Source organism: Agelaius phoeniceus, chromosome 9 (assembly GCF_051311805.1).
Source record: "Agelaius phoeniceus isolate bAgePho1 chromosome 9, bAgePho1.hap1, whole genome shotgun sequence".
NCBI lineage: Eukaryota > Metazoa > Chordata > Aves > Passeriformes > Icteridae > Agelaius > Agelaius phoeniceus.
Window position 1 is genome coordinate 14,503,708 of NC_135273.1, and position 13,269 is coordinate 14,516,976.

The 13,269-nt window shown below is 45.3% G+C and overlaps 1 protein-coding gene across 3 annotated transcripts in view; it reads right to left on the bottom strand.

The window, feature by feature from the left end:
• Positions 1 to 11,335, bottom strand: part of ENTPD1 (ectonucleoside triphosphate diphosphohydrolase 1) — a 34,898-nt gene extending 23,563 nt beyond the window's left edge. The window contains exon 1 of one of the 3 annotated variants that reach the window (XM_077183016.1): positions 11,184 to 11,335. In XM_077183016.1, the coding sequence (XP_077039131.1) occupies positions 11,184 to 11,199 (16 nt within the window). In that variant the 5' untranslated portion in view covers positions 11,200 to 11,335. Of the gene's footprint in view, positions 1 to 1,347; positions 1,779 to 11,183 lie in introns of those variants that run through there. The other 2 variants (XM_077183014.1, XM_077183017.1) reach the window with 2 other exon arrangements.
• Positions 11,336 to 13,269: the final 1,934 nt, after the last annotated feature.

Below are 13,269 nucleotides of genomic sequence, written 5' to 3' on the forward strand. Positions count from 1 at the left end.
CTACCTCTGCAATCCAGGACAAATGCTTTCCTCCAGGACAAGGTAGAGACGGGATAAGGGGAAAAAACTCACGCTAGAGCTGTCTGAAAGAACAACATCATTGCTATCTCAGCTCTCATTTAGGAGCATACCAACCCTGAATACTTTGCCAGACTTTGTTCTTTGATAACATTTCTCAAGGGGGCGGGGGGGAGGGGAACAAAAATAACAAAACACTGTTCTGTTTAACAGTTACCCATAGCAGAGAAAAGCTGAACTAAAGTTTCCAACAATTATCAGTACGAAATCCTAAACCAGACATGCAATGTACCATGTTTGAATTTAAAACTGGCTGGACAAGAGTTCCATCATGTGGATTGAAAGTTGTGTGAAGAGAACAAGGCAGCTTATTAAGATGACATGTTAAAATGCTATTAATGATGACGTGTTAAAATGCTCAGTATAGCAGTGATATGGATGAAGAAACCAAGGTCTCAAGCAGATATGGCAAATTGTTGTGTAAATCATTGGGAGGAACTGTATGTCCAGGAAGGAGTGATAAATGATGTCCAAGGTATCTATGGAAACCACCATCTTAATACAGGAAACAATTAAACTCAGAAAAAGACAAACAAGAGAAAAATAACTCAAACTTCAGATGCTCATAAGGCAAACAACACTAATTGAAAGCAGGATTTGATCCCAAAGAGATGGGGCTCACTCAAAGAGATGTGAAGGATAGAATTGAAAGCTAGCAGCTGAAGGAGAAAGAGGAGCTGTACAGTAACTCTTTGGAGCTGTCTCCTCAGAGAAAATGTGGGAACCCTAGCCTTAAATCCATTTATGAACTGGCTGGGCTCCCACAGCAGTCTTATTCAGAGGACTCTCAGCAGTAGGTCTCTTCCTGGGCCATGACCTGCTTATCTTTTACGCAGGCATGTGGGAAGTCAACTTGCTTTGGGTGGGAACAGTGAAGTCAAAGTGCTTGGGAGAAGTTTCAGTTTTGCACTTGCTATCACTGAAAGCATCTGAGAATTTTCCTTGCCCTCCTGTTTTGTCTGATATTTTTATCCAGTATTTTTCAGCCCTTAGAGCGTCTTATAGCTCAACTTAGGCCTGATAATATTTTTGCTACACTGATCACACCAAAACAAAAGCTTCTTAAACTCTGATGGTCTTAGCAGTTATAAATGAAAAAAGATGTGAAAGCTTTGTTTAAGAATGGAGAAGTTTTTAATGTAGCTATGATACAGCAAATTAATGCAGCCACAGCACATGACCTAACAAAACAGGAAGACAATGCTCGTTTTGAAAAATTGTTCTGGTCCCATTTTCACACTCACTCTTCCTCACTCCCCCTGTACTCACAGGCACCAAGCTCGCTGAGGTGCTCCAGTGGGATCCTCTGTGAGATGAGACCCAGTGTGCCAAGTGCCAAATCCTCACTGCACCTCTTGGGTTCCTCTTCAGTGACAAGCTACAAATTCTTGAGCAGGTCTTTTGTCATCTTCAGGAGTTAATGGTTACCACAGGGTGATCCTTTTTCCTGGAAAGCCCTTTTATCTAGAACAGGTGGCTGCTCAGTGCCTTTTTTCCCCCCTCATTTTGGGTACCTTAGCTCCCACTGTCTATCTGCTTGCCCTGAGAGGAGGACAACTTGCACAGGGGTTGTGCTGTGAGTTTACTGTGATCCCTCTGTTATTTGAGCAGTTTTGTTCCCCAAGGACTAGTCCGCACTTTATCAGCACCCAAGCCTTTTCCTGACACGCCATCCATGTGAGGCTTATCAGGGCACAGGCAGCCAGACTTGTTGCAAAGACATTTTTCAGCACTCACCCAGTTTTAGTGCAGTCAGTTACGTCCTTGGTTATCAATACAGACCATTCTGTTACTCCTTGATCTGTTGCTTCTTCTCTCTCACACACACATATTCCATTCACATTTCCTCCAGGCCAGCTGGAGTATTCCTGCACCTCCAGCTGCATGCCTACCTTATGCACGGTGTATTTTCACAGGCCATCATTGCAGCTGGGACAGGGTCTCTTTGGTTTGGTTAGGTTATGACAGCAGCAAAGGAAGTAGGTTTTAGGGCTGCTGTGGTTACCATGCAGTTCTGCTGCTCAGATGCAGCCAGGTCTCCTGCTCAGAGCTTGTGGCAGAGTGTGTGCTCTGTGGCACTGCTGTGCTCGTGCTGCTTCCACGAGCACAGCAGCAGTGGCAGTCTTTGGGAAGTCAGAGGATGCTGAAATCCTGCAGAGCAACACTGAAGCCTGTGCCTGAGTGTCACTACCAGGCTCACCACTGAGGATTTAAAACTGTTTTCAACCAAGATCTCACCAGCAATGTTAGAGCTGGAGCTGTTTTTCAGCCTGTCACCTGCTGAGCAGCTGCCTGTGACAGTACAGGTGAGACCATTGTCACCAGTGCAGCCAAGACCTGGTACTGTTCCTACACCCAGGCTTGCAGGGCAAGGCTGGCATTAACCTCAGCTTCTCCCATAAAGCTCCTGTGAGACAGGACAGCTGCATTATCCCAGAGCAGAACCCCAGCACCCACAAGGAGGTTTTTTGCACTCACATTTTCCCATGTCACATTCTTATGAGTCCAGCCTTCTCCCAGCACATAGACACCAAGCAAGGCCAGGACTCTCTCACTACTTTCCCAATATTGCCAGGCTCCCCTTGGCTCTGTGGCTTTCACAGCTGACTCCAGCTCTCAGCAGTGCTGTCTGCCCACATCATACAGGAAACTAATGCAAAGCAGGTAATGCTGGAGGCCCCATCACTTTGGAGGCCCCAAAGTTTTGTCAGCCTTTCCTTAATAACAACTCATAACACTTAAATTTGACACAGTGCTTTTCACTCATACATTGCCAAGGAGGTTACAGAAGTCAGCACCATTAGCCTCATTCCCTTGGTTGCTGAAAAAGCATAAGAGAGCAGCAGACATCCCAGTGCTCTGCCCTGTGGACCACCTCACCCACTTGTCTGGGTAGCTGCCATGGACCAGGGCTTGCAACACACTCTCTCCTGCAAAGAGGCAGAATTCCCAAGGTCCAGGGAAAGAGCAGCACACTTTGGTTACAGCTACTCTTAAATTCATCTTCCATCATTTTGATATATTCTCTGATGTTCTGCCAGACTAACAGCAATTTGGAGATTAATGGTCCAGTAAAGTACGCACATGACTCATGCTACAATTTCTCTGCAGTTCTGCTACAACTTTAAAAACAGGGAATAGAAATTGAAAATGTCATTTAGGTTAGAAGAAACAAGCTGGAAAAGGGTAACAAAGGCATCAGAGTCCCATGGAGGAATGAAGGCATTCCCTGTGCCTCCTTCCTGCAGACTTCAGGGATGCAGGAAGGAGAAACCAGCAGAGTTAAAAGAATTCATTACTACATTATAAAGATTGCAATAAACTAAAGACTAACTGCTATAGCACACCAAAAATTCCTGAGATGTGTAAATTTATTGTTACAATCTCCTGAGAAACAGAGAGGCAAAAGAAGTTCTCCAAATCCCTGTTTACAGAAGGACATCTATTCCCAGCAAGGCCTATGGGATCCAGTTAACATTCTTAGGTGCCAAGTGGCCACAGGACCGAAGATTCTTAAATTGGTAGAGAAATTACTGGTCTCTGTAGCTGAGACACGCTTTGTAACCTAAAAAGCAACAGTGAAATTACTGTCTTTAACAAGGAGTGCATAGCATGGGGCCAGGTTCTATTGTAAACCACTATTTTTAAGATGAAGTGCAGGGGTTTAGTTTCACAGTTTGCTTAACTGCTCTGTTTGCTCTGCCACAAAAAGGGACTATCCTACCTCTGTCTTATGCCATAGTTCCACCTTTCAAATACGGTCCTAATTCTCTTTAGTTAATGACAGAATAAATTCTAAAGAACAGTGCTGGAGCATTCTTTTCTTCTTTTCTGTATGGCTTTCATGCTTTTGGTCACAACAGTATTTCTAAGTATTGTAAACAACAGCCTGACCACTAGATTTACCAGAATAAAATTCCTTTTGGCTTCCACTGTGTTCATGTTTACTGCAGTCTCAAACAAAGCTGACAAACAGTAAGCTTCCTACATTATTTCAGTGAAGTGAGACTAAATATATAGAAGCTTTAGATCAACTTATTTGGCACATTCAATTCAAGACAAAATTGCAGATTTCCAGTACATTTCCCAAAAGAATCTGGAGCCAGCAGCTAGGGGCTGGCTGATTGTGGCAAAGAGCAGATGTTCTCCCTGGCAGGAGCTGCCCACTCCCATTCTGGCAAACAGCAGGGAGGGACAGTTCTCAGCAGAGGAACAAATCCCATTCCATTACCTGTCCCCACCACCAAACCCACCCTCCACAAAGCAGCTCCACCTTTCCTCCCCCTGCATGCCAGCTCCCTGGGCTCTGCCATGCATTCTGGATGTTTCCATCCATCAGCTGTACTGAAGAGACTCCAAATTCCCTTCATCCCTCGCTTTTGGAGGAGTCTATGCCTTCTTGCTAAGCCCAGGGAGGAAGGTGGAGATGCTGCTGCCTCCCCTGACCCAGCTGCAGCAGAACTTCTGGTGAACGTTAGAAACCACAGCAGCTGAAGCAGCAGCTGAAGCAGCCCCTGCTGTGTCTCCTCTGTCTCGGGAGCCCTACAAGCAGATTGTGACAGTGCTGTGAACCAGCTGAGAGGCTGAAGTGGTTTCTGAGTCCTGAGCTGCTGACTCACCTTTTCCAGTCAGCACACAGAGCTCAAAGGCCAGGGATGGTTTGAGCTTTGGCTGAGAGGTGGCAGACAGTTAAAAAAAACCAAACTAAATCTCATTCCTTTGTAAAAATAGGTCCTTTTTCTTTACATCCTCTCAATCAAGAACGCTCTGGCACTCACCATGATTTGTGATCAGGGCCAAGATTCTCAGGAGGAGAATACAAATCAAAGGGGAGAATACAAATCAAACTAAGAGCCTTTAACTTCTACTTAAGCAACATGAAAACGTTTGCTTAAAGGTGCAAGTTCCAGCCTGTAAATCAGTCAGTTACTCTGTAAGGGGTACTTTTTTATTCAGAAGAGATGTAGTATTCAGCTGGGTGAAGGTCACAAGGGAGCATAGGACAGCACTCAGCAAACTGATGGGTGTGTGGCTCCTCATACTAGGAACTTAATCCCTGTGTTGACAGCACAAGGGGAATTTGAAAGGCAATGTAAAGGAAGACAGTGAAATGGCTCTGCAGATCCTCACTGAAAGCTCTTCCCAAGCTGGAATGGACAAATATGGGCCCCAAAGGTTTCAGACAAGAACCACAACAGGCAGAGTGGTGGCATTGCTGGTGGTGGCTAAGCACCCACAGGACAGTGACAGCGCTGACCATTACACTGCATCACCCTTGAGTGTGAACAGCCAGTGCAGCACTAGGGACAGAGGGACAAGGACAGAAAGCAGCCTAGGAAACAGATCTTTGCAGCATTTTCCACATTTGGGGGCAGCGAATGCATGAGATGATGTGAGCAGATGAATTTGTTCAGTGTGCACTTAGCTGACTCTGTTCTCTTCCATCTGGTCTCTCACACTTTCCCCCTTTTCTTAATTTGTACTGTTAATGCAATGTTTCAGAGCACAGAGCTTGTTTCGTGTCTCTCCTTGTGTTGCAGTGAAGATTTTCCTCCTGCACCTCCCAATAACTTTCATGAAAGTGACTTTTACCCTTACCCTCCTTCTGTTCTCTCACTTTGGGCCGGTGTTGACTTTCAAGTTGGACAAACTGAAAGTTATCACAGAATAAAAAGAACAAGGCTAGAGACAAGGACAGGTGCCTTTTTTCTTTCAGCAGCAAGATTTATATGAAATGATAAAAAGTAGAAGTGCACCCTTTGGCTCTGCTGTTCTCCATTGTGAGCATTCTGGCAACAGCTCTGTGACTAAGAGACTCTGATGGAAATGCCTGCCACAAACCTTCAGTTCTGCTCAGAGGGAGGTTTCCAATGAGTTGAAACTTAAAGCCAATTCTCACACCTAGATGACAAAATAATAATAGAGTTTTATAAGTAATCCCCATCTAACTGGGCTTACAGAAAACCAACTGGGGTGCTTGTCTTGTGAACATGATCCAAAATTTTACAATTTAAATTTGATCAGTCTCAAGCAATACTAATCCCTTAGGAGGTGGCCCTCCAAAGTAATTTCAGTATCACCTACTTCATCCCAAAGTTGAGCCCAAACACTTCTGTCTCTAACCAAGTCTTAACCACCTTGAACAGATGATTTCTAAGCTGAGAACTTAGCTTCTGTCTCAACACACTTCCACACACATTCAGCTCTGTGGAACAGAGTTATTGGGCATTGGGCTAGTAAGAAGGTATAAAATACCTACCCAGAGGGTATTTACCCAAAAGTTTCATTTCCTAGCTGCTCTCAAACCCACAGATGGAAAGATGTCTTAGGAAAAGAAGGAATGTAACTAAGCATGATACTTTTATACCACACGATGCCAGTTTTGCAACTTAGATAAAACCACTAAGATTATAAATTATTATAGCTTCTGTAACACTTTGCTTTTCAGGTGTTCAGCCTCTTAAATTTATTCTTTCTCCTCTAGAAATTCCTCAAGGATATTCTGTATGTTTCTGGTAATTACAAGTCAAGGGGCAAACAGATTGCCGTGGTCACAATAAGGTTGACTAGAGGACAACCTTCTTCCTCCATGGTAGCAAAGAAAACCCAAAACCTCTGAGTTATGGCTGTCCCAGACACATATATATTTATAGACATACACGCACATGCACACACCTCTACACATTTTTTTTCTGAACAACATTGTCTGGAAATCTTTCTGGTCTATTCAATGTTTGAATGTCCAATTTTCCTCACAAAGTCACATTAGCTGTGCTTTTACAGGCTTGGCTTAAAGCCTTTTATTTGCTCTTTATCTTTCCAACCACTCTTGGCTTCTTTAGACTTTTTCCTCTGACTTAATTGGTATTTGTACTGGTCCTCCTAGCATTGACAAACTCCATCTGCAAATCAGCAGTGAATTTATGCTTTTTAGATAATTATTGGAAATGTCTAATGCCATCAGTCCTCTTGCAGAATACCTCTGAAAACACAGCTGTTTCATGATTATTTCCTTTGATAACTATTTTTGAGGTCTATTGTTACCCAGGTCTTAATCCATTAGTTCATTCTTTGCTAGAGAGTCATAGGGAGACTTTTGCAATCAGAACAACATTGGAAGTGTATCTATTGTGAAGAAGTTTAAACATGGAAGGTATTCATATTTAATCTTTTCAACCACATTTTTTTTCCTCTGGAAAATAAAATAAGTGCAAATAATTAGTTGGAAAATAAAGGACCAGTGCCTTCCCAGTCCTACACTTATAATCCAGACCATGGCTGTGAAATACCAGCCAGGGAATTCAGTTCTTCCAGTTCCCCTTTTGTGTGGTGGTTCTTAACTATCCAGAGAGTCAGGCTTTGGAAGTCCCTTAACTTACAGCCCAGATTTATTCAACAGCCACTCAGCTTTTAAGAATACTTATATTTTTCCCTAGAACTTCAATGAGTGTTCACATGCACAAGACAAAATGCAGCCTGGTTTTTTTTTCCGAATGGGAATCACACCAGGCTTGTGTGACAGCTATTTTTTTAAGTCAGCTGACTTACTGTGTAAACAAAAGAGCCTTCAAGAAAGTAAAGACAGATTAAAAGATCTACCAGTACTTGAAATACTTCCCACCACTCCTTCTTTTAAGTGCATTCTCTAGCCAAGTTCCAAACCCAAAAGAAATGTATTCCTTGAAGTTCTTGCTACAGACTCTTGTAAGTGTGACTATCTCCATCCTAGGATGCAGACAAGTCTGCTCACTTGAGGGGGCCACATGAACTCATAAGTTTGCTTCTGTCTGGGATGAGTAACTTCCTTTTTGATGCATTCATTCTATTATCCATTTTGACAATGTTACCCATTTCTACAATATTATTCTGAAAGTTACTTTGATATTCTCTACAAAACCAAAAGAATATAATCAAACTAGCCATTAAAACTAGGTTACTGAGGAGATCTATCCAGTAGTTTATATAAGACTAATGTCAGGCTATATTGGCAGTAGCCCTCCAGAATACCCTCCGTCATACTGCTGGGATATTGGGTGAACAATAGCATTCTTCCCACTGTCAGAGATATCCATAGTGCTCCAGTTTGCTGAAAATTAACATTATTGCTAATAGATCTTCTCAGTAAGTATTAGGCACATTTCACTTCAAGTTATTGCTAAACTTTATTGACCCCAAAACATTAATCTACAAAACAAACTACTTCCATGACCATCCATGAAATATTCCTTTATATCAGAATTCATTGCCTCCCCTCCTCCCCCAATTTTGGAAAAGTATTTAGCCAACACTTTTCTGGTTTTGTCCTGCATTGTCATTAAAATCTTGCCCTGTCCACCTCCATAATGATCTTGCAATTGATCTACACACATTATTTTGTTCCTAAGACATACTAAATGCCTCCTTTGAATTGTGCCTGGCCCTAATAAATTTAGATTTTCCCCTGACATCTTTACTTTCTCTAAATAATCTTCCCCAATTCAGAGTCTATGTTTTCCATCAGATGTTCTCCACTTCCTCTTTCTCCATTTCCTTTTAATTTACTTGTTTTTCCTTTAATTTACTTGTTTTAACTTCACTGCTTGAATGAACAAATCAAAGTCATCTTCATTCTTGGTTTTGATGTGCTGCTCAATATGTCTTCTTTAAACTTGTGATTTTTCCATTCACATTCCTTTACTTTTTTTTTTCCCCTGTCAGATTTTGCTTTATTACTGTTCCATGCTGGAATGATCTATAGAGAGCAGTCATCAGACAGCAATTAATTAATCTCTGTGTGTACAGACACCTCCAAATCAGAGTTACTACATGAGTGCCTTTTATGTTAAAGTAGATAAATTTAATAAGGTTTATTTCTTTTCACTGCTGTCTACATGAGATCAGTGTCATGCTCTTGCCAGACTGAAGCACACCCATGCATCTTCCAGTAAAATGTATTTTTAAGGTTGTCATGCTTTCTGCCCAAGAAAGTATTCAGTGATCAATGATATAACCTGTTGCTATGTAACATCCCAAACAGAATTTTTTTTTGGCCATTTTAGCCAATTTCAAAGCAGGGCTGACGGTGTCAGTGTTTAAAAACAAGCTTCCTAAAACTGAAGAATAGTGTTCCAAAGGCACTTATCACAGTCCCTGTGGACATAGGTCACAGGAAACAGGTGTCTTACTGAAACACTTCTTAATAATTCCTTTCTGATAAAAGGACATGCCCTTGGTGTGCATTTGTGCCTCATTTCAAGGTGGAGCCTTCCTACTACTTGATGAATACCACCTGTACCAGACTGCCCCATGTTGAGCCCATTGACTGCTGGAAAAGATACTGCGAGAGGCAATCTCAGAAACAGTGTGGTGTTTTCTTTTCCCACACAGATGAAATGCAATTCCTTGCTATTTATTGCACTAATTTTCTATGGGGTCTTGCAATACTTGCATGCTCTGCGGGTCAGCCTGTTACAGAACCATCATTGCCTCATCTGCAATTGGCTTGAGCACTCTCGGTTTCCTTTAGTTTCCTTCTGTCTCTTTAAAATTCCACTTTCTAAAAGAAGGCTTACGTGGTCGTTTTTCCTAAATCAGTTCTCATTATCCAAGTTTCTTCCCTGTGATTCCTCATCCACTAGAAAAGACATCTCTGTTCAAGCATTGTATTTCATTTTTGGAATGAAACTTTTGGAAGAGTCGTTTCAAAGCTATTCTTATCTCCCTCCTCAACAGAGGCAAATTATCTCCAAATATTTCCAGCTTCACTCATGACTGCATAAACTAATGAGCTAACCTTCTCCTTCTGCCAGTCTTTGCTTTAAATTTTGATGCTTGTCAGACTGAGAAAATGCTCCTTCCCCTCAAATGCCATTTATCACATTCTATGAAGATAAAACGTTGGAAAGGTCCAGTTTAACATTTTATTTATTCTAGGGGGAAAAAAGAAATCACATTTTGTTTCCCCGTTGTCATAACAATGATAAATGAGACACTTCCACCTGGTACTGAACAAGAAACTATCTGCCCAAATAGTTTTCCTGTTTACTGCCTCTTGTGAATTTGTCCGAGTTCCTGCTTTGTGTTTGAAAGCCCCGCACGGAGCGCAGTGCTGACAGCAGCGCGGAAAGACGGACCGTGTTGCAGAAGAAGGCGCTGTAAACAGAGGGTAAGGCACCCAGATAGAAAAAAGCTGATACTAAACTAGGAAATGTTTCTGCCAAACGTTGTGACTAGTGCTGCTACGTGCACCCTGTCAGCTGATTATAAAAGGCAAAGCCAAGTACAAGACATGTATCTTGTAGAAAATCACGGTGCAATAAGCATCTGCAGCTATTGCCGGTCCCTGCCCCGCTCCTCAGGACCGCACTCAAGGCCAGAGGGCTGCCAGGCTGCCGGCTGGGGAATCCTCCTCTTCCGAGCCCGTGCACCGAGAGCCCCTCGCACCCAGCACTGCTTCCAGCCCCCGAGCCATTGTTCGGCTCCCGCCGAGGTCTCCTGACAGCCAACACTTCACCGAGTTTGTGCTCTGCCCTCCCCGCCCCCGTCGCCCTTGGAGCGCGGCGCCGGCCCGGGGACAGCGCCGGCGGCAGCCGGGACCGGCCGGGGCTGTGCCCGCCGCGGGAGGGGATCCCCGCACTGCCGCGGACAAACTCCGGAGCCGCCGGCGCGGAGCCCCCGCTCCCGCCCGCCCCGCCCGGGGACCGCCCGGGAGCCGCCGGCCCGCGGCCACCGCCGGCTCCCCCCAGCAGCCGCGGCCCCCGCCCGGGCTCCCAGGCACAACTCCCTGGCATTGTCCCTCCAGGAGCGACCGGGAGTCCAGGGGCTGGAAGATGATGTCAGCCGGGGGCGGACTGCGGCAAGGCTGCGCCCACCCCGGCGAGCCCCCGCCGCGGAGCCCTCGCCCACCGCCGGCAGCGCTCCGCGGGCGCGGAGGGAGGGACGCGCCGCTCGGGGATGCCGCAGCCGCAGCTCCCGCCTGACTGGCACATCCCGAAGGAGCTCCTCATGAATATGCACAGCCTCCCCCGAGCGCCGGCCGCGGGATGCCGCCACCCGGGGGGCTCCCCGCCGAGCCCCGCGCCCCTCGCCGGGGATGAGAGCTGCCTCCGGTTCGCTTCTGTCCTTACCCTTTGGCTCGTCCATCAGTGCCGGTGCTCGCTCCCTCCTCCCGCGCTCCCCCCTCCTTCCTCTCTCAGCCTCTGCCGGCTCCGAGCTGCCTTAGTGAGAGGTGCTCATGAAAACGGGCGCTTTAGTGGTCCATAGCTGTGGGAGGGGTTAGTTTAACTCTACATGACTCAATCCGTGTAACTTGCAGGCTGACCTCCCGTTTTTCTCAGAGCACGGATCGCCTCAGAGCTGCCACGTTACCAGCGCCTCGGGCTTCTCCTCCGGGCCGGAGGGTCCCGCACGGCCGGGGGCAGCGGTGCGTGCCCGGGGCTACCCGAGGGAACCAGGGCGCTGGAGATGCACTGCATCCCTGGCTCGGGGGGCAGATGGGCATCGTGGCTACGGAGAGAAAGTATTTTGTTAGAGTAGGGTTTTTTGGTGGTTTTTGTTTTTTCTTAAGTCGCACGAGACTGAGAAGATACCCTCCACACCAGCGAGGTACTGAAAAGGCGGTGTCCAGAGAAGAGATCACCTTCCTTGTTTCTAGATCTGAGGTCCAGCCCACAGGAAAAAAACTCAACCAAATAATGAAAGGAGATAAAGTTGCAATAAGTGCTGGAAAGTAATTTCCTGCACCTGCCTATCCCATAGAATGAACTCACACCTCTGGCTGCATCTCCTGGGAAACTTCGTGAAAGAGCCAATTTTAGACTTTTTGCCTGGAGGGCCTGAAGGGATCCTACCCTCCACCACTTTTTAATCCTGAGTCACCACAAATAAGAAATACAGGGTAGTGCTGGAGGGGTCCCAGCAACTTTTCTCCATAGCTTATGACATTCAGGCCCATTCCAGGAACCACAGGTGTCTCCACACTACTGTCTACAGAGCTGTCAGCCTCCCAGTGCAAAGGAAGTTGTAAATCAATCTGGCTCTTTCACTTTCTTTTCAGAGAAGTGGATATCAGCTTTCCAGCATCTTCCCTGCTGGTCACCTGGAGCACAGGCCACCAGAACGTGCAGCCAGCTGCCCTGCCCAGCCTGTGCCAGAGCCTGCTCCCCTCTCAGAGCTGCCACCTTTTCTTTCTCTCTGAGGCTGGGCACCAGCCAGCTCTGCGCCTACCACCAGCTTCCAGAGTTCTTGCCCCTAGGAGAGACAGGAAAAGCAGGATCCTGATGCTAGGACCTGGAGAATGACTTCTGGACATGGGGTTCCAAATCCCTTTCGTTACTGCAGCCCACCATAAACAATGATCAGTTCCTTCTCCTTCACAAACAAACATCGACCTGGCTTGTATTACTCCAGCTGGTAGGGCAACACTCCCATTTCTAATCTTCCTGGGAACAGGAAAATAAGGATCAACGAAATAAAACAATTTACATGACCTTATCACTCTCTACAACTTCCTGAGAGGTGGTTGTAGTCAGGTGGGGGTTGGTCTCTTTCACCAGGCAGCAACTGGCTGAACCAGAGGACACAGGCTCAAGCTGCACCAAGGGAAATTTCAGTTGCGTGCTAGGAAAAAGTTTTTCACAGGATGAGTGATAAAGTTCTGGAATGGCCTGCCCGAGGAGGTGGTGGAGCCACCATCCTGGATGTGTTCAGAACAAGACTGGCTGTGGCACTCGGTGTCATGCTTTAGTTGAGGTGTCAGGGCATGGGTTGGACTTGATGATCTTAAAGGTCTCTTCCAACCTGGTCATTCTGTGATAATTTAGGTTTTAGTGATTAGTATGATTAGTGATGTCACTGTTAGTTCAAAAGCTCAAGGAAGAGTGTTTCATGAGGTGAAGGTAGACACTTAGTGTCATCTTAATGAGACAAATTGGCCTGGGAAGTGCAAGAGAGAACTGATCTTACTTCCAGTGATAAGTCAGCAACATATTTAGATGGTTTGGCATGGCAGAAGTAATTTTGTTGGTCACCTTGAACATCAGTTTTTAAAAAAAATAGGAGCGCAGTTGATGCAATGCTTAGTTAAGAAATGAAAATTTAAAAGTATTCACTGTAATAAATATCAACTGCACAGATGTATCAGTAAGAAATACATAAAACAACCCAAACCAAAACCTTGGAAAAAGTATGAGTCCTTATCTACCAGCTCACACA